Source organism: Ursus maritimus, unplaced genomic scaffold (genome assembly GCF_017311325.1).
Source record: "Ursus maritimus isolate PB19 unplaced genomic scaffold, ASM1731132v1 scaffold_19, whole genome shotgun sequence".
Classification (NCBI taxonomy): Eukaryota; Metazoa; Chordata; class Mammalia; order Carnivora; family Ursidae; genus Ursus; species Ursus maritimus.
The window spans coordinates 45734593-45756002 of NW_024424341.1; the positions used below are offsets into that span (position 1 = coordinate 45734593).

Below are 21410 nucleotides of genomic sequence, written 5' to 3' on the forward strand. Positions count from 1 at the left end.
CACAAATGTCGTTGATATCTTGTTTTTAATTAGATACTTTGGTTTTCATTTTTTGTTGGGTGTGTCTCAGCCCCTCAAATCCCATATAGGGTCACACGTCTCCCCTCAGAGGCCTCTCTTCCTCCTCTGGGGTGGTGGTGGTTGGTGCAGATGTGCTGGGGGGCCAGGCCCCCTCAGCCAGTCTTTTTACAACCTCACCCAGCTGCCCTAGGTTCCGGGTGGCCTCCACCAACTGCGTCAGCCCCAGTCCCAGGGCTTGGCGCTGCTGCTGCTCCTGCTCCAGGACCTGGGTCAGCCTCTGTAGCTGGCCACCCACGTCCCTCACAGCAGCCACCAGCTCTATCAGGGCAGGTGGCTCACAAGCCATGACCCTTACAGGTGGTGGTGGAGCCACACATGGGCCAAAGGGGTCTGGGCTCTGACCAGGGGTTGCCCTTGGGGTGAGATGGTCAGGGAGAGGTTGATCCAAGGGGTGGGCCATGGAAGACAGGTGGAGGTCAGAGGTCACAGTGGGGTCAGAGGCTGAGTGTGGGGTCTGGGTGGGTGGTGGGCTTGGTTTGGGGCTCTGGCTTCTTGGTGGTTCAAAGTCCTCAGTGGACAGTATGTCCATGCTTGAAGCTGGAGAAGGCCTGGAGTGGCTGGACTCTGAGGCTGGAAAAGGCACTAGGCTTGACATCTGGGATGTAGAGAGATGAGAGGACCCTATGGATGTCAACCAGGGGTATAGGCTAGGCTTGACTGTTGGTGCTGGAGTGGGTGAGAGGAGTTCTGTGCCCAAGGAAGTTAGAATGGACTTGATAGTGATCATAGGGGTTGAGGTAGGGTCAGCCATCATGGTGGGGTGAGTAGAGGTGGTAGAATTAAGGGTCATGGTGGGGTGAGGGGTTGTGGCAGGGTAAGGGGTTGTGATAGGGTGAGGGGTTGTGGTGGGTTGAGCGGCAGTGGACTGAGGGAGTGTCGTGGACTGAGGGGTCATGGTGGGGTGAGGGGTTGTGGTGAGGTAAAGGGCTGTGGTGGGCTGAGGAGCTGTGGTGGGTTGAGGGGTTGTAGTGGGCTGAGGGGTTGTGGTGGGTTGAGGGGTTGTGGTGGGTTGTGGGGTTGTGGTGAGTTGTGGGGTTGTGGTGGGTTGTGGGGTCGTTGTGGAGTGAGGGGTGGTCATGGGTTGAAAGGTCATGGAGGGGTGAGAGGTCAAGGTGGAGTGAGGGGTGCTAGTGGGGTGGGGGCTTGTGGAGGGGTCTGGGGATCTGGAATGATCTGGAACTGTGTTGGAGTATGGAGCAGTGTCCAAGTTTGGGGTTGTGTCAGATTCTGGAGTCAACTCTGAGGTAGAAAAAAAGTGGGTCACCACTGCTGGTGCAGAGGGGTCAGAGGTCAGTTCTTTGGGCAGGGTGGGTGGCGGGGTGGGTGAGAGATCAGGTGTCAGCGCTGGAATCACAGCAGCGTCAGGGGTGGACAGAGTGAGGCCAGGGGTTGTCAAGGTGAGGTCAGAGTTCATCCTGGAGGCCAGATCTGGGCTGGGTGTCAAAGTGTCATTAGGGTCAGAGGTCACCTCCTGCGTTGAAGCTGCCTCGGGAATGAGCTCTGGCACAGAATCGGAGGTCACTAGTGGGCCAGAGGGCTCTGGCGAGGCCGTGGGAACTGGGGAAGGGGCAGGGGGCGCTGTTCCGGCGGTTGTGGTACGCTGTAGCCTACGCTCCGGCCACGGTTTCCTCAGGGAACCTGGAGGAGGAGGAAAGACAGATGGCGGAGGTCAGCTTGCCCCGCCCACCCCCGGGGCCCACCCCGCCCCTCCAGGGAGGAACCACCAACGGGAGGGCGCAGGGCCTTGTGACGTCGTGGGTCGCCAGCAGACTTTGCCCCGCCCTAGCGCCCCACCTCCCCGCCACCTGTTATGTCTCCAGGCGCCACCTGGCGTCCTCCACCGCGGGCGAGGGAACGCAAGGGAGTTGAGGGGTACCGCGGAAGGCAGGAGGGGGCGGAAACGTGGGGGGCAGTGAGGGGATGCTGGAGGGGGTTGTGGAAGCATGAAGGAAAATGCGGTAGTGTCGGGGATGTGAAGGCTTACCTGGGGATGCAGGAGGGGCTGAAGGGCAGAGGGGATGAGGGGCCATGTGGGATAGGAATGTGGGAGATGCCAGAAGGTGCAGAAGCATGAGGGGGATGCAGGAGGGTTCTGAGCGTAATCTCGGTCAAGATTTTTATGTCACATTTTTAAACAAAATTATTGCAAAAGATCCACTGTGAACAAAAAAGTCAAAATCTTACCCCGACAGGATCTGACTGGGCCAGGATTAGGGAAAGTCAAGTGAGGTAGATGGGATCCTGCCTTTAATTTTTGATATTTAGTTCATAGTGAATATTTTACATTAATTTTGATTTTTAAAACTATAAAGATATTATTTACCTTGATAACTGAGTGTTTTGGCGGCCCCTTAAATTTAGGGCCTGAGTAGTGAGACGCCTCACCCCCTTCCTGGCTCAGTTTCCAGGTAAATGAGAATTTTATCCCTTTTTGCAGATGAGGGGAGTCAGGCCAAGAGGGTAGGCAACTTGCCATAGGTCACACAGATAAAGTTCGCAGATTGCGGGGGACAAGAGTTGAAACAAAGTCCTTTGCATTCAGACTCTAGGTCCTTAAATATCACTTTGTCTCAGTGATGGGTATGATAACATGCGGCCACTGAGTACTTGAAAGGTGGCTAGTCCAACTAAGGAAATGAAGGTTTCATTTTTCAAAAAAATTTTTTTCTTTTGTGGGCAGCAAAGCAAGTTTTATTGAACAGTAGTGAAATGATAATACAAAGCTCCCAAGGAGGAAGGGGACCTGAGGGGGTTGCCCTCATTTTTCACATTTTTGATTCTTTAAAGTAAAAAGCCACCTGTGTTGATAGCTACCATATTGAAGGATACAACTCCAGAGAATTTCAGTTTTCCTGTAGGATTTTAGATGTGCATCTGTTCTTGGCATTTGTTTACGACATTAGAGAAGTGGTTAAGTAAAGGGCCTGTCCTCCAGCCAGGCTGCCTGCGCTTAAACCCCAGATCTGTCGCATCCTAACTAGGTGACCGTGGACAAGCTATTTAACTGCCTTGAAACTCAATCTGTGGATGATCAACGTACCCTTGCAGAGCTGTGATGATTCAGGGAGCTCCTGTGTGTAGAGAAACTTAGGACACTGCCTAGCATGTAACAGGCACTGTCGTGGTTATTAATATTGTCATAGTCATTGATATTCATACTTCAATTTCTCTCATCTGTGAAATGGGTATAATTATAGCACCTTACATCATAGGGCTCCTATAGATGTTATGAGGATTAAAGAAGTAATATGTAGAGTGCTTAGAACAGTACCCAACACATGAAATATTGCTCAGTAAAAACTGACTGGTTTAGTTATTTCAAGAATCTCAGGTTGCTTAGATATTGTAGGAGTTCAATGCCTAGAGTGGTTATTTTTAATTTTTCAGACCCAAGGTACAGAGCTAAGCTAATCATACTCTGTACACTGTCATCAACAGTCCTACAATGTCTCTTTTTCCTCCTTTTACGTCCTGATCTCCATTCCTCTCACTTTCTCCCATAGCTACCTCCATTAATGTATTTGACACATGTCCTTAAAGATATGTCCTTACATAATACCTTATACAATATAGAAGGCATATATGTATATATGTTAATATATTAAGTGTATGTATATTTTTGTGTCTGTGCTTTTTAGTTTTTGCAAATCACTGGAAATTTCATTCTGCTTCTGTCTTCCTCCATATTATATTGTTCATACCACCCCATTTTGCTGAGTCTGCAGCTAGCTAGTTATCGCTTTAGCTATTGCACGGGATTCCGTCATGTGCACCCACTGCATTTCTCATTATCCACTGTTGGACCACCAACTCCCTGATATCACAACATTCCAAAGAACACCCTCATATAGGTTTCCCTTAGAAGCCTGTTCAAAAATTTCTTTGGAATACAGGAGCAGGATTGCTGGGTCACAATGTACAACCATATTTAATTTCACTAAACTGTTTTTATTAAATAGCTATATCCAGTGAGGATGTCTGTCTTCCCGCATCCTCACCCACACTTGATATTACCTACCTTTCAAATTTTGTCCATGCTTATCATCATTTTAATTTGAACTTCCTGATTCCTTATGAGTGTGAATGTTCCTACATATATTTGTTGGCCATTTGGGCTTTCCCTTCTGTGAATCACATGTTCATAACTGTTACCCATTTTCTTATAGGGGAGCCTGTCATTTTTTTATTGATTTGTCAGAGTGAATTGCATAGTGTAGGTTAGGGATTCTCCACCTGGGAATTGTTGGTATTTGGAGCTGGATGATTCTTTGTTGTGGGGGACTGTCCTGTACATAGTAGGATATGTGACAACATCCGTGGCCTCTATGCATTAGGTTCTAGTAGCCTCCCTGCTCTTAGTCATGACAACCCCAAACATCTTCAGATATTGCCAGTTATTCCCAGTTGAGAGCCACTGATGTAGTTAATAACTCCTTATTCAGGATATATTTCTGTTGGGTCTCTGGGGTAAGCGTGGGATAACCACTGGGGAATTCGGAGTCCATTTCTCTACCCCACAACACAAACAACCTGGTTGCCACAGCTACGTGCCTCACCTGTGTCTCCACGGATCCTTGGAGCTGGAGAGGGATGGCCTGCGCTCCGGGTGGTACCAGCTGTAAGAGTGGATCCAGCTCTGCCTGCGGTGGGTGTCCCCTTGGGCAGAGCCCCTCCTGAAGGTGTATCCAACGTCCGGGAAGGCTCATAACTATCCTCATCACCTTGAGAGATACAGGGAGAACTGAGTCTCGCTTCCCTTGATTCGGACCCTCTGTTCCTCTTGGACCCCAATTCAGGCTTCATCCTGTCTCAACGAACCACCACCGCAATCTCCTCCCTGACCTCACAGCCGCCCTGGTGACTCAGCTGAGATGCTCCGAACTACCAAGAACAGAAACTGGGACTAAACCAGCTTATAAAATACGAAGTCATTATTTCAATGTCCTGATATCCCTGCCCCTACTCATTCTTTATTTTTCCCTCAGGGAAAAAAAAAAACCCTATAAAATCTTTATTAATGAACCACCAGGAACATTTCCATACTATTTTCCCTATGTTTTTTGGATGAATACACTTGCATAATCTCTACATGAGAACAATTTTATAGAACATATACATGTATAATATACAGTGACACTTGAACACCTACAGATTTGAACTACGTAGGACCACTTATATGTGGATTTTTTCCATAAACACAGTACAGTACTGTAAATGTATTTTCTCTTCATTATGATTTTAGTAACATTTTTCTCTAGCTTACGTTATAAAAATAGTGTATAGTATATAACATACAAAATGTGTCAACTGTTTATGTCATCAGTAAGGTTTCCAGTCAACAGTAGGCTATCAGTTTTGAGGGAGTCAAACGTTGTATGTAGATTTTTGACTGCATGGAGGTCAGTGCCCCTAACCCCTGTGTTGTTCAATGGTCAGCTGTGTAATATAAAAATATACCATTTTATAAGTATAATGTAAAATATAATGTAAGGTATACCATTTTATATAGGGAGAATAGAAATACTGAATTCAGCGTTCTAGCTTGGTTGATCAAAAGACTTATTTTAACAATAGCTTTGTTGGGTGCCTGGGTAGCTCAGTCGGTTAAGCGTCTGACTCTTAATTTCGGCTTATGTCATGATCTCAGCGTTGTGAGATCCAGCTCCACATCGGGCTCCACACTCAGTCTGCTAGAGGTTCTTCCCTTCTCCCTCTGCCCCTTCACTTGTGTGTGTGCACACATTTTTTTCTGTCAGGTAAATAAATAAATCGTTTTAAAAAACCACAATAGCTTTGTTGAGATATAATTCACATACCTTAACGTGTACAATTCAGTGGGTCTGAGTGTATTCACAATGTTGTGTGCAACCATAAAGTCCATGTTCCTCATCTCCCTTAACTGCCCCCTGCCCACCTCTCCGGCACCCCTCTTACCACGCCGCCTTCCACACAGTGTTGATGCTCACACTGGACCCCCAACCAAGTGAGGTGTTCATATCTAGCCTCTGCACACCTCTGAGCCTTTGCCCGTGCTGTTACCTTCACCTGTATTTCCCTTCTCTGCCATAAAGACATTTTCCTGCTCTGTACATGAAACCAGGCAGAAGGATGGTGTCTGACACACTAGGCATGTTCGTCCTGGTCACTCTGAGCTCTGTGGCTAGCTGTCCCAGTTGCAGAAATCCCTTGCTCTGTCACCTGCTAATACATTACACACGGCTAGAACATGGGTCAATTTTCACCCTGATGCCCAGCATTGCCGATACCTCAGTCATGTCTCCCTATTATTAACCGTTCTTAATTAAATACCTTTCCCATATCTGTCAAGTATCTTGAGTTTTCGAAATCTATGAAATCCTACCTGATGGTCACGCTCACTAGGAAATTTAAAAACCATTAGCAGTACTATTAATTAAAAAATTAAAAATGGAAAAAAGCTTGGAGGAAAAAAAAACCATTAGCAGTGAAGATTTCTTTTCAAGATGCTGGGTTTTAGGAGAACTCCATTGAGAACACAAATTGAACTCCGTTAAAATGTCAGCCCACCAACTTGCAGGCATACTCCTTGGGTTTCTGTGTTCTTGAAATGTGTCTAAGATATGGCCGCCTGCTTGTGGTCCATTAGCATGGGATCGATTTGTTGTTGTTTTTTTCATTAAAATATGCATTGTTAATTTAAGAAGCAGCATTGCAGAGTTACAGCCCTTGTGAGGCCCCATCATATGCCCTCCCCAAAGGATTCTCTGATGCTATATTGTTCCTCTATGCTTTAGCTTCCTAAGTTGAAGACTGTGCCCATCTATGTCCTTTTGCAGCTTGGTTTGTGGGTGTGTCCCTTCCTAGCTGGGTGAGCAAGTCACTGAACTTTTCCACAACTCACTTTGCTCACCTGTAAAATGGGTACCATGATGGTCTATTCCATGGAATTGCAAAACCCGGCATGTGATAAGCTTATTCTTTGAATTAAATTCATCTATCTCTAGTTCCTTCTTTTTAGCCTTCATATAATATTCTGTCATATGAATACACAACTGTTGATTCCTCTGTGCCCCTGTTGACAGGCGGTTAGGCTGTGGCCAATGTTTTGCTGTTACAAATACAGTTGCAATGAATTCCTGAGATCTGTGTCCTTGGGCTCACGAGTGAGAACTCCTCAACACCTAACTGTACAACTGCTGTGTGGAAGGCAGATGCTTCTTTCTAGATATTGTCAAAGTGCCCTCCTAAGTAGGTGAAGATTCTGATGCCCACCTTTATCCCACATCCTTGGTGCTGTCAGACATTTTAAGTTTTGGCAATCTCATGGGGAGAGGGTGGGTGGAGAAGCTGCCGTTTTGCTACAGATGACCAAACCGAAGCCCAGTAGGGCAAGGAACCTTCCCAAAGTCACACAGCCAAGAAGCAGTGTTAGGCTTCAGACCCACGCAGGTCTACCTGATCCTAGATGGAGACCTCTTCTTACCCCTCTCCTCTCCTGGTGAGCTTTTATTCATCCTTCAAGATTTTATTCAAAGGCCACTCCCCTTCCCCCCTCAATGAAGTCATGTCCTGCTTTATGCTTCCTGGGTTCTTTAGAGCTAATTCTGTCATATGCTCCTTCCCTGTCTCCATGGCTAGAGTGGTTAAGATTGTAAATCCTGGAGTTTGAATCCAGGCTCTGCCCTTTGCTGTACTGGTCTCTTTGTACCTCAGTTTGCTTATCTGTAGAACGGTGGTAAGGATAGTACTGATCTCATAAGGTTCCTTGAGGAGGAAGTGAGTTAAACCATGTGATGCTGGTAGATGGTTCCTGACACATGGAGCGCATTCAATGAATACTAGCGATGACTGTTAATATTATCATCCAACCTCTGAATTTAATCCTGCATTTGCTGTTGGATCCCCTCCCCTCTACATGACCACACGCAGCCATAACATACAGCAAAGCCCAAATCCATGAGTCATCCCACCTTCCAAGCTGGGTGTGGGAGGTCCATTAGACACGGCTATCTGTCTGCACAACCTCATCCATTCCCACAGCTTCAAATTCCATCTTGTCAATGTATATCTTCAGCCCAGGCCCTCCTCAGAGCTCCAGGATTGCGTATCTAATGTCTCTTGGGTGTGTCAAACACATCACCAGTGGATCTAATATTCCCACCGTGGATCCTGTACATCCAGTTGCATGTTCCCTGATCCAGTAAAACGTGGGCCCCCATCCCCCACCTCCCTCTTCTCACACCCTACCCAACCCATCACTCAAATCCATCAGCTCAATTCTCAGAATGTAGTTTACATAATCTACTTCTCTCTCAGTTTCCACTGCCCTCCCGACAGAGACCACTGCCTCCTCCTTGTCTCCCTATATGCACCCTAGCTCTTCCATCCATTTCCCACGTGGCATCCTGAGTGACTGCTTTGAAAATCCACATGTGGGGGTTCCTGGTGGCTCAGTCAGTTAAGCATCTGCCTTCGGCTCGGGTTGTGATCCCAGGGTCCTGGGATTGGGCCCTGCACCTGCTCAGCAGGGAGTCTGTTTCTCCCTCTTCTCCTTTGACCCTCCCTCCTGCCCGTCCTCTCGCTCACTCTCTCAAATGAATAAATAAAAAATCTTTTTAAAAAAATGCATACGTGACCACGTCCTTCCTAGCTCAAAATGCTCCACCAAGGTCTTCTCACTGCATATAGAATAAAACTCAGAGTCTAGCCCTCTCCTATCACTCTCACCCTGCCTGGCTTACTCTGCTTCAGCCATGCTGGCATCCTCGCCATTCTCTCAAGGGCCTCTCACCACAGGGCCTTTGCATGTGCTGCTCCCTTTGCCTGGAATGCACTTTTAGCTCCCTCGGGGCTCCCCATCACAGATCTCATCTCCTGCCATTATTCCCATCAACCACTCCATTTCAGCCCCACTGACCTTGCTGCCGTTTTCTTGAATCCGCTAAGCACACTTCAACCTCAAAGCCTTCGCATGCACTATTCTCTCTGTATGAAACACTCTCCAAACAGGTATCAGGATGACTTTCTCCCTCTCCTCCTGAAGGTCATCACTTAAAGGGCACTTTCTCAGTAAGGCATCTCTCGGCCATCCTATTCTAAATTGCAGATCTCAGCCTCCCTATTCCTTGCTCATCAGTGCTGTGTTCCTAGGGGCTAGTATTTACACCTGCCACACAGCAGGTACCTGACACACATGTCAGCATCCCCAAATTCCAAGAAGCCTCGAAAAATGTTACTTCAATGAACTAGAAAGTGAAAATTCAACCTTTTAAGTCTCTAGCTTCAGCTGTTATTTTCATTCAACAAACGTGTAAGTCTCTACGGAGTCTCTACAGCACAGATTCGGTAGTAGACAGAATAATGCTCCCCCAAAGATGCCTGTACCCTAATCCCCAGAATCTGTGAATAGGTTACCTTATGTGGCAAAGGGATATTGCAGATGTGATTAAAGGTCCAGACCTTGAGATGAAGAGATTATCCTGCATCAATCCAAGTAGGCCCAATCCAATCACACAAATCCTTAAAATTAGGACAGAGAAAGATGTGAAGACAGAAGAAAGGTCAGAGAGTGCAACACTGCTGGCTCTGAACATGGAGGAAGGAGCCATGAGCCAAGGAATGTGGGGGCCTCTAGAAGCTGGAAAAGGTACAGGAACAGATTCTCCTCTAGAGCCTCCGGAAGGAAAACATTCCTGCTGACACCTTGCTGTCAGCCCTGTGAGAGTCCTGTTGGACTTCTGACCTACAGAACTGCAAAATGAGCTTGTGTTGTTTCAAGGCAGTAAACGTACGGTTATGTTATGGTAGCAACAGAAACTGACACAGTTAAATGCACGATGGAGCTAAGGGTCCAGGGAAAGGATAATGTCCTACTAGCAATGCCATTTCTCAACTCCAGCCTTTGCTCCTCTGAGAATTCCCTACCTCCTGGTGTCTGCCGCTGGATAAGACCACTTTCTCCGCAAGGTTCTTCCTGATTGCTCTACTAGAAATAAGAACTCCTTCCCTGGGATCCTGCAGCTGTTGTTCATTTACGGTAAATAAGTCTAACCACCAACGTTCTGTGGTTTTAAACTATTTCACACACATTTTGCTCATTGGATTAGGAAAGATTACTGAATTACTGAGCTAATTATCAGCGAATCGCTTAGTCCAACTCTTCAGCTTCCAAGTTGTGGCTCCACCAAGATTAGAACTAGCTGGGTGACCTCAGGTCCCAATCCCATGAACAAAATGTGTGTGAAATCATGTAAGACGGATCTCAGTAGCGGCTCCTGAGTTTAAGTTCTGAGTCAAATTATTTCCCCACGTGAAACACGGGCGTTAACAACAGGACCTATGTCTCCCGGCTGTTGGAATCATGCGTGCCCAGCACGGAGTTAGCTCTGCTGGACTGTTTTTCCAGAGGAAGAAACAGGCTCAAAGAGGTGAAGTCATTTTTTTTTTTTTCAGGGTTACCTTGCAGTGAGGATAGGAATTCACGTCTGTCCTTTCTCCCACTCCCATCTGGCCTCCTTACTCCTGTATCTGGGACTACCCCGAGATTTCCCTCGCGCGGCTCGCAATTCTGCACTTCTCTGAGCTCACGTAATCGCCTCCCCCACTGGCCCCCCCCCCCCACCCCAGGAAGGAACGCAATGCCCCGCGTCTCTCCCCCGCCCCGCCCGTCTCCGCCACGAGGGGGCGCTGGAGGATAGACAGGGGTCTGCACCCCGTTGCAGAGAACAAAGGCTCTAGAACCCCGGCCACAACGCACCTGGGAGCAGCACCTCGGAAAACTGGGCAGGACGGGTCCTACCTCACAACTCCGGTCCCCCACCCTGAAACGCGGCGGCCCCTCGGCCCGCTCTTTCCCTCCGTTTCCCCTCACAAGGAGCCCGACCACGCAGACAGGTCGCCGCTCTGGAAGCCGAGGGAGCGCGTCGCCTGGCTTTTATTACCGCGGTAGTGGGTCAGCCGGCCAATCAGGAGGCGCAGCGCGCCTGTGACGTCACAAGGCGTGAGGCGGATTGGTCCCATTCCTCCTCCCGCGGAGTGCGTATGCGTGCTGCGCGCCAGAAAAAGGCGGGAAATGCCCGACGGGCGGGGCACCCCGCTCCTGAGGCGACGAGTCCCTCAGGAGAAGACAGGCAGAGGGGCGCGGGCGACAGGCGGAAGAGGGACCTTCAGTGGATAGGAGAGCACACGGGGAAGGAGGAGGAGGGTAGCGGGAGGTGAAGCGGCCGCAGCAAGCTGGATGGAGTGAAAAGGAAGGCCAGGGCAGGAGGTGACAGCCGTGAGCGGAAGGCGAAGGAGTCGGCGTGCGAGGCACTAAGGGGTGGCGAGGAGCACGAGTGGCCGGGGCGGCGGGCAGGCAGAGAGCAGGGCACGCAGGGGAAGGTCGAGCCGCCGGCGTGAGAAACAGTGGGTCCCGAAGGAGGAGGAGGCGGCAGAGAGAGCGAGAAAAGGGAGGATAGAGGCGTCAACTGCGGGAAAACAGGAACTCTGGGAGTGTGCACTGGATGCGAGCACACGGGAGCGATGGTGAGAGACAGCCCATCACGAGGACCGTAGAGCGACAGAAATGCGGAGTGGGGAAATGGAAAAGAGGGAGCGGGACGGGCAGGAGAGGATGGAAGAGCCATGGATGCGCATGCGCACACATGCACACGCACATGCGCAGGGACGCAGAGTGGCAGTGGCTGCGAAGTCTGCGAGAGCACGCGCGCATGCGGAGGGACGCGGGGCCTGGGAGATGCCAAGAGAAGCCCGCAAGAACGCACGCGCATGCGCTGGGATGCGGGGCGAGGGAGACGCCGCAGAGAAGGCCGCGTGAGCAGGCGATGGAGCACACAGGCTGGGGCGCACGGGCTCCGGGTGTGGCCGCAAGGGAGAAAGGACACTCAGGTGGGCTGCACGGGCCAAGCTGTAGGGGGTTGGGGGATGACGTGGTGACCTCGGCCAGCTGGGAGGTCTCGGGGCTCTGGATGGAGGGGCCCACCCTCAGGTGTCGTGGCTGGTTGGGGGGGAGGGGGAGGCGGCTGTGGGCTCGGGCCGTGTTGAGCCTGGTCTGATGCTCAGAGACACACGGGGGTCTCCTCTTTAAGGCTCTCGAGGAGAGCCCAAGGAGGGAACGTTTTAGGGTCTCAGGAGCCGCGGACAATGTGTCCGCGATCCCTGACACCCAGGCAAGCTCACTTCGGGGTCTCTCAGGAAGCCCTGGCAGGAGGCGCACCCAGGTCGATGGGGGCCCCATCCGCACCCTGGCCGTGCACCTCACCTGTGTCCGGAAGACGCCTTGAGGCCGGGGAGGGGGTCCCTGGGCTCTTGCTGGTGGCCCAGGAGAGCGTGTGTCCAGGTACCCCTGCAGTGGTTATCCCCTTGGCCAGGTCCTCTCCCGAGGTGGGATCCCAGGTCCAGGGGGGATAATCATCCTCATCCGCGTAGCCTTGGGAGAAAGTGGGGCATAGGTTGAGCCCCGCCCCGTCTCAGGTCCTTGCTGCTGCTCCAGACTACCCTTCCAGAATCTCTTGGAGTGACTGTGGGTCCCCCACCCCATCCCCAGTACCAGTGCAGGTGAGCCCCACGTCTTCCTCGTGGTCACAGTTGTGCTGGCCCCACGCCCCAGAAGGGCAGTCACTCAGCGAGGCCTCGATTCCCTTGCAGCCCACGTCATCCAGCCAGATGGGACCGGTCCCGGGGCCGTAGTGGGTTTTGCCCACTCGGGGTCGGACCCTTCCACAGCCCAGCTCCCAGCAGGCCACGGTACTGTCCCGCAGGTCCCAGCTGTCATCGCACACTGTCCCCCAGCGCCCAGCATGCCACACTTCCAGCCGGCCAGCACACCGGTTGGGCCCATCGGCCAGACGCACCCGGAACGGGCCTGCTGGTAGAAGACCCCAAGTCAGGAGGGGTCAAGAGGGGTCAGCCTCACCTATTCGTGTTCCCTCCACTCACCTGATCCCCCAGTGGTGCTCCCAGTGGGGGAGGGGGCTGGATCTTTGGAAGACTCTGGAGAACCTTGTGCTGGGGTCTCAGCGGATGGCTCCGTGGAGACCAGAGGGGTTCGCTTCACCGTGGCGTCAGAGGTCATTTCTCGGGGGCCTTGAGTGGTTGATGTTGCCACGGTCTTAGCAGTCCGCTCTCGGGGGGCCCGGGCAGTCCGTGTTGCAGTAGTATGTGAGGTCATCCTGAGGGGAACCTCAGTGGTCATCTTGGCAGTAGACTCAGAAACTGTTCTTCGGGAGGCCTCAGTGGTCAGGGTTGTAGTGGTCCGTGAGGTCAGGTCCGGGGGTCTCTGGGTGCCCAGGACCCTGGAGTGTTTAGTGGTTGGCATCACGGGGGGCTGAGTGGTCGGTCTCCTTGCATGTTTGGTCACCCACTTCTTAGTACTCTTGGGTGTTTTCCCTGCGGCCTTGGTAGTGGTTTTCTCAGGAACACTGGGGGTCAGCTTTGCGGGGGGCTTGGTGGCCAGCTCCCCAGGGAGCCAGGCATCCGGATCTCTACCCAGGCCAGGGATCCAGCTCCAACTGAAGGGGTCTGAGATGGAGTCCAGGCCAGGGGTATCTGGAAGGTGGGAAGAGAGGACAGGGAAGATGGCAGACACCATAATGACAAGGTCGTCTTTTAGCTCCCTCTTTCTCTCTCATCTCTTCGTTCATTATTCGTTCACTCATTCACGTCACCAGCATTTATCGAGCATCTTCTATGACCCAGGCACTGTGCCAGACGCTGGGGATACTGTGGCCAGCCAAACCTGACACCACCCCTTGCTCCTTGGCTTTTACACTTGTGACGTGACTGACCCTCTCTGCCCTTCCCACATCCGACCTGTCCTCTTCATCTTGCTGGTCACACATGGTGTCACTCCCTGTGACTTCTGACAGTCTCCCTTTCTCCCTGTCCAGCTCTCACCAGTTACCAGAGTGGTACCAGGTCTGGTGGGTCACTCCCCAGCCAAAAACCCTTCTGTGGCTCCTGTGGCCTCGGGAGGAGAGGGAAAGGGCCTTAGCCTCAGTGACTCCATCATGTGGGCCACCACAGTTGTCACATCCCTCTGATTAGCACCTGTGTGCAGTAAAGTGTCAACTGTGCCCAAAGAAAGGTTTGGCCCTTGGCCCCTGGCTCCTGGGGCCACCCGCATAGTTGGTACCAACATTGTGACTTATGGGCAGCCAGCGGGCAGGCAGCCATAGCTCGTAACCGAGCTCCTATAAAAACTGCACGTGGAAGCTAGGGGAGAGTCTCTGCTTGGCAGTACTGCCCGTGCGTGGTCACTCACCCCTGCTGGGAGGACCAAGTGCTCTCCATGGCTCCCCGGGGAGCATGGCTGGAAGCTCCGTGAAGCTCTCTCCTGAACTGGCCCCTGTGCTTCTTCCCTCGACTGGTTTTTATGACGGCTTTTCTGATTTTTTTGTGAGTCCTTCTAGAAGACTATAGTACCTGAGGTTGGTCTCAGGGCCCTCCCAAATGATAACATGTCGCACAGGTTTGCAGGGATTTGTTGGTGCCTCTCTTGTGTCAGGGAGCTGTGAGCTTCCCAGAGGCTGGGACTGTGCTCCCTGCATCCTGAGGCCCCAGCACCTGGCTCAGGGTCTGGCACTCAGTAAGTGTTAGCAAACTTAGGACAGACACCACGCCTGTGCTTACTGTGGCTGGCCCTCACTTTGGCTTCTGTCCATCTCCCAGTGTCCCCATCTTCACTTCCTTTATCTTGGGGAGGATAAACGGGAAGAGGAGAAAGAATCCCAGCTCTGCGACTTAGTTGCTGTGTGACCTTGGGCAACTTACTTAACCTTTCTCTGCCTTGGCTTCCTCAGTAAAATGAGCATAGCATCCACCAGCTTGTACTTATTGTGAGGCGTGAGTGTGGTCACATGTATGGAAATACCCAGCCCAGGGCGAGGGCTTGGGAGACCTGCACTCAGTAGATGTTAGTGCGGATGTTCATTCCTATTCCCTCTTCCAGGAAGCCCTCCAGGAGCCAGCAGGTGGTCAGGGCCTCCTTACCAGTGCAGGTGACTCCAATGTCTTCATTGTGAGCACAGTTGTGCTTCCCCCAGGGTGCAGCGGGGCAGTCCGAGAGTGAGGCCTCGGTCCCCAAGCACCCCACGTCATCCAGCCAGATGGGGCCAGCCCCCCAGCCGAAGCGGCCAGCCGCAGGGTCCTGCTGCCGAGCTCTACCGCAGCCCAGCTCCCGGCAGACCACGGCTGAGTCCCGTAGGTCCCAGCTGTCATCACACACCGTCCCCCAGCGCCCGTTGTGCCACACCTCCAGCCGGCCAGCACACCTGCTGGGCCCTGCCACCAGGCGCAGCTGGGGGGACCCTAGGGTGGAAGAGACCCAAACAATTAGGAGGCCATCCGGCTCTCTGAGCCCCTCCACCTGCCCTGCATTCACCCACCCATTTGTCCATCTAGGATTTCCCACACCCATCCACCCTGGTGGCGGGCATTCATGGAGGCCTGTGCTGTGCCATCTGCATGAGGTGTGAGGCATCGAGTCACACATGGTCTGGGTTTCTCGAAAAGTTAAAACGCCAGACTACTGTATGATCCAGAAATCCCACTCGTTGGGATGTACCGCAGATCAAGGCAGGATGGCTATTCGAACAGATACTTGCGCACATATGTTCATCGCACTGTTCACAGTGGCCAAAGGGTGGACACAGCCTGAGTGTCCGTCACTGGATGGAGGGGTAGCAGAGTGAGGATACACACAAAATGGAAGAGGATTCAGCCTTTCTAAGGAAGGGAATTCCGACACCTGCCACATGGATGAACCTAGAGGACATTAGCACAAATACTGTAGGGGTCCATCTGCTTGAGGCCCTGGAGGAGTGAAATTCACAGAGACAGAAAGCAGAAGGGTGGGTGCCTGGGGCTGGGGCGGAGGGATGGGGAGTCCGTGTGTAACAGGTCTGGGGTGTCTGGCTGGGATGGTGACAAAGTCCTACAGCTGGATGGTGGTCAGTTTTATGTTACGTATAGTTTACTGCGGTGAACCAAAAAGAGAATGTGGGCTCTGGAACAAGTTGGTTTCACCCGTGTTTTAGCCACGTGGCCTCCTCTGTAACACGGACACCAGGCAGCACCCATGGCCTGCATGGCTGCGAGCGTCACCTGATGGAGACACGGGGCAAGCCTGCAACAGCACTGGTCACACAGAAGCCAGTGAGCGCTGGGTGCCTCAGGAGAAGAGGGGAAGAGGCCTCCAGCACGGACAAGTTTCCCACCCTTGAGGAGTCCCCTGTGCTAACCAGGCCTTTTCATTGTCTATGTTCTGACATTCTGACCTCTGGGGGCCTTGCTGACCCTGGAGCGACTGCCCCTCGAGGGTTAGCTAACTTCCAGAGACAGGAAACCACTGGTCCGCGCCTCTTGTATGCTCGCCAGCCAGTCCAGAGCCCACCCCCCACCTGCTCCGGGGGGCTGTCACACTCTGGGCCACTGTCCACCCACCCTCCGCCCCCAGGGCCAGGTGCCCGACAACCAGGGTCAGCCCCTGCACCCCACAGCTCACAGAAACAATCCAAGTGAGCCGACCCTTGGCCTGCTTACTCGGCCTTGTCTACTTCCCACGGAAGCCACGGTCAAGGCTCTTGCCGTGTGTTCCCCTCGCTCCCTCTGCCTCCTGGCCAACTCTGCTCCTTCCCTGCGTGGCCCTGCAGTGTGTGGGCTAGAAACCCACCACCTTTCCACCAGCAGTCACCAGTCCCGTCTAGATCTGCTGCACCTGAGCACCACTAAGGCCTGTGTTTTACGAAGGACGAGTGTTTCCGTCCTTCCGGGATTTGTGAGGAGACTGCCTCCCCAAAGTCATGCATTTCACGATGGCAACAGCAGAGGGCTCAAGCAAGCACAGACGCTTCTGGGCGTGGGGCTCTGTTCCCTCCTCTACCCTTGTCTTTGCCCCCATGAGACGGTCTCTGAGCAGGGGAGAGGGTGCCTGGGGCTGACTACGGGGGAGGAAGTAGTAAGCGAGACCCCGTTTTCTCAGGGAGCAGAACAGACTCACCAGCTTCTGGTCCGGGCTCCTGAGGGACAGTGGGGGAGGCAGGAGGAGGTGAGATGCCTGCTGTGCCTGGGGCCTGGCTCCCTGTGGGGGCCGGGGGCCTGGACGCTACCTCCCTGGGCAAAGAGCGGTTGCTGTCCACTGCTGGGGCCGGGGCCGTGGGAGGGACATATCCAAGAGGCATGCCTGGGGCAGGGAAGAGGTGATCACCACCACGGTGACGCCGGGCAGCTCCCCACACCCTCCATCTCAGGACTGCGGATGCACAATGAGGTCTCATGGATGAGGACGAGACGGGGCAAGTGGGCGGTCAGGATAGGAGAGAGGGGCGTGTGGGGTGGACGTTACACCGCACACAAGCCCCCACTTCCTGTGCCTCCACTGGAGGCTCTAGCGCACCCACACCCCAGCCTCGCCCTGGTGTCCTCCTCACCATCACACACGGCCCCGGCGTCCTCCCGGTGGTGACAGTCATGCTGGCCCCAGGGCCGTGCTGGGCAGAATCGCAGGGCTGTCTCGTTACCCCGACACCGAAGGTCGTCCAGGAGGATGGGTCCAGCCCCCTCCCCAAAGAAGGCGCCTCCGGGGGCGGCCAGCGCACCCCCACAGCCCAGCTCCCGGCAGGCCACCGCAGCGTCCCGCAGGTCCCAGGCGTCATCACACACCGTCCCCCAGCGCCCACTGTGCCACACCTCCAGGCGGCCAGCGCACCCGTGGGGGCCGTCAGCCAGACGCAGCCGGGGGGCCGGGCCTGGATGTGGGAAGAGGGAGGGGAACAGACAGACAGAGGACTGTGATGGATGAGCGGTATGAGCTCTGCGTGCAGGAAACTACACACGCGCGGGTACTGAGCTGTCCGTGGGGTTGGGCTTCCTGCCCACGATGACGCTGGACAGCAGATATCCCACCTTCCGCTTGCCCATGAGGAAAAGGCTCCAAGATGGGGAGTCACTCACCGAGAGTCCAGCTCTGGTCTGTCCACCAGCCAATGCCCCTGCCTGCCTGGGGGTGGGCCCTGGGGACACTGGCCCTGATCCCACTCCCTGGCTGCCTGCCTCAGTCCTGGAAAGCAGGGCTGGAGCCTTAACTCTGCTCCCATGACCTGGGCTCTTTAGGCCCGCTTCTGCCCCTATGTGCTGCCCACCCCGTGCAGCACTGAGCACTGTCCCCGGCCCACTGCTCAGTGCCCCAACCCGAGTGGGTGGTCTCCGCCCCCGCCGCACCCTGTGCTTCTAGGCCAACCAGGCACGGCAGATCTCTCTGCAGCGGGACAGACCCGGCTGGTCAAGTTTGGGGTCTGGGGCTGAGTCTGTGACCTGGGTCATTTGGGTTCCTTTTCGGAACCTCATTTCCACATCTGGGAAGAGATGGGTGAGAATACCCAGCCCAGAGGCTGTCCACGTGGCAGTGAGGCTCAGAGACAGCAGGGAGGTGCCCATCGAGCTGCTTAGCACAGAGCCGGACTCAGGTGATCCTCTTCCTCTTCCCCTTCACATCAGCCGACTGAAGCACCCCCCCTTGTCTGGGGGGCACCTACTGTCTGCCTGCAGCCCCTGTGCTTTCCCACCCCACAACTGTGGGCGGCCACTGCAACTACCCTGGGCCTGCTGGGTCCTGCAACAGAGCCACTGAAAGTCCATGAGAGTGAGGACTGGGTCTCTCGGTGTGTCTGTGCCAGGCATGGATAGTGCTTAAGTGGTATTTGTGGGAAGGCGGGAGGGGAGGGAGGGAAGGAACGGGAAGATTGAGGAGGAAGGGAGGGAGAAGGAAGGGGGAAGGGAGCAAAGAGGGGGAAGGACTGAGGATCCGGGAGGGAAGGAGAGCGAGGGAGGGAGGGAAGGAAGAGGGGGAGGGAGGGAGGGAAGTGGGAGGGAAGGAAGGAAGAGGGGGGAGGACTAAGGAGGGAGGGAAGGGGGAGGGAGGGAAGGAAGAGGGGGAAGGACTGAGGAGGGAGGAGCGAAGAAAGACGAGGGAGGACTGAGGGAGGGGAGAGGGAGGACGAGGATGGAGGAGAGCCCTAGAGAGCAGGTGCGGTGATGGCAGCGGGTGGGGAGGGGCAGACTGGGGGGGGGGAACGGGTGCAGAGCCAGGGAGGAGGCAGGGGCAAGGGTGGACATACCGGTGCAGACCAGCCCTGCATCCTCGCTGTGGTCACAGTTGCTCCGACCCCAGGGGCTTCGGGGACAGTCCCTCAGAGCCTGCTCTCCGCCTCCACACCCCACGTCATCCATCCACACGGGCCCTGAGCCCGGACCAAATCTGGCGCCTCCGGGGGCCGCCAGGGCGCCCCCGCAGCCCAGCTCCCGGCAGGCCACCGCAGCGTCCCGCAGGTCCCATCCGTCGTCGCACACCGTCCCCCAGCGGCCGCCATGCCACACCTCCAGGCGGCCGGAGCACCCGTGGGGGCCTGAGACAAGGCGCAGCCGCTCTGGGCGGGGGCGGGGGATGGGCAGGGAGCGAGGGGGGGTGGGAAGAGAGAGAGGGGGATGGGCAGAGAGGGAGAGGGTGGTGAGTCTTGTGCGAGGCAGTTTGGGATAAGCAGATTCAAACACACTTCATTTTCCATCTGGGAAAACTGAGCCCCAGAGGGAGCAGTGACCCGAGAGCCACCTGCCAGCTGGGCCTTTAAGAGGAGTGCCAGGATCCCAGCGGGGGCAGGGTGTCTGGTCCAGGGAGCAGCCTGCTGGGTCCTCTGATCGGGTGGGGTGGGGGGCACGACGGGAGCCTGGGCCCCACTGAATCCCTGAGGGATGGAGTGCACGCTGGAGCCCTGCCAGGCACCCGGGCGGTCCCCAGGTCAGTCCAAGCTGGCCAGATCTGTGACGGGGAGGTCTGCAGGGAACGTACCATGTCGGGGGGCTCCAGCAGTCAGCACAGGGGCCCTGGTGGATTTGGGTTGCTTGAGTGGCCGCGGGCTCTTCTTCCTGGAGTTGTTCTGTGGGGTCCCAGCTGGGCGGGGGGCTGGGAGAGACAGTGGGGAGAGCGCGGTCGGTGGGGAACTGTTCGTCCTCCCGCCTGGGCACCCGCTGTGCTGCCTGAAAGAGTCCCTGAGGGTGTGAAAGGGGATGTGACGGGCCCCTTGAGGTGGTGAAGCCAGTGCCTCCATCTGTCCCCTGAGGATATTAGCTCGGAAGACCCCTCTCCCTCACAGCTGGAAGCAGGAGAGAGAGAGCGTGGCCAGGGTGGGCTCACCATGGGTCACGGGAGGCTCCTCAGAGCCAGGGCTCAGCTCCCCAGACAGCCCTGGCCAGGGGTCTCTCTCCAGGATGGGAGGTGGATCGTCCCCGTCCCTGGAGTTAGCCACACGCTGACCTGTGGGACAGCACAGGAGCTTGGCAGGGGCAGGCCTTGACCCAGGCAGGCACAGGGCATCCCCCAGGCAGTGGTCAGGTGGGAGTCCCGGAGGGAGACACCTGGTTTTGGAGGGGGTGTCGGAGGTGCGGGTGCCTGGACTTCTGGACCCTCCGAGTCCCTGGGTCATGTCTGTAGGAGTGCCCCCAAAGGAGGGTCCAGGGCCTCTCACCTGCACAGACGACGCCTGCGTCTTCCTCGTGGGAGCAAATGTGGGCCTTCCAGCCACGGTGGGGGCAGAGCCCCAGCTGCCCCTCACTGCCCCGGCAGGCCAGCTCGCTCAGCCACACGGGCCCCGTGCCCTCCCCAAAGAAGGCGCCTCCGGGGGCGGCCAGCGCACCCCCACAGCCCAGCTCCCGGCAGGCCACGGCTGCGTCCCGCAGGTCCCATCCATCGTCACACACCGTCCCCCAGCGCCCGCCGTGCCACACCTCCAGGCGGCCAGCGCACCCGTGGGGGCCGTCAGCCAGACGCAGCCGCTCTGGGGGGACAGAGGAAAGGCTGTGACATCCAGGAGGCCCCGGGGCCCCAGGAAAAGCAGGGCCAGGGGCTGGCCTCCAGGGTGTGGTGTGAGGCCGGCCACCCTGGCCACTGGTGGGGGCCCCAACTCCTGGGTTCCCAGGAGAGCAGTGGCCCCCATGGAAGTGGGAGGTTGGTCAGCAGTGGTTCTGGGGGAGTGGTGGCCAAGGTCATAGGCGCCCGTGAGGCCACGGGGGTCCCCCTGCAGGGTGAGACTGGACAGCAGTGCCTGTAGTCATAGGTGGCCATGGGGCTGCCAGGGGTCCCCCTGCAGGGTGAGACTGGAGAGGGGTGGGTTGGAGCTGGGCAAGGCCAGACAGAGGTGCTCAGGACCACTTACCAACAGCCTGGATTCCCATCAGAGCCGCTGGAAGGGAGGTTGGAGGGGTAGGGTAGAGTGAGGGCAGGCCCCAAGTGGCTGCTTTCTCCTTGTCTTAAATACCCCAACACACACACACACACACACACACACACACACACACACACA

The 21410-nt window shown here is 55.0% G+C and overlaps 1 protein-coding gene across 1 annotated transcript in view; it reads right to left on the reverse strand.

The window, feature by feature from the left end:
• Positions 1-6: 6 nt before the first annotated feature.
• The window catches only part of SSC5D (scavenger receptor cysteine rich family member with 5 domains), a 23776-nt gene continuing 2372 nt past the window's right edge, over positions 7-21410 (reverse strand). The window contains exons 6-14 of the mRNA XM_040633799.1: positions 19173-19481; positions 17487-17804; positions 17057-17239; positions 15049-15366; positions 12997-13605; positions 12608-12922; positions 12320-12487; positions 4638-4802; positions 7-1719 (exon numbers count right to left, since the gene is read on the reverse strand). Of these exons, the coding sequence (XP_040489733.1) occupies positions 92-1719; positions 4638-4802; positions 12320-12487; positions 12608-12922; positions 12997-13605; positions 15049-15366; positions 17057-17239; positions 17487-17804; positions 19173-19481 (4013 nt within the window). The 3' untranslated portion in view covers positions 7-91. The remainder of the gene's footprint in view (positions 1720-4637; positions 4803-12319; positions 12488-12607; positions 12923-12996; positions 13606-15048; positions 15367-17056; positions 17240-17486; positions 17805-19172; positions 19482-21410) is intronic.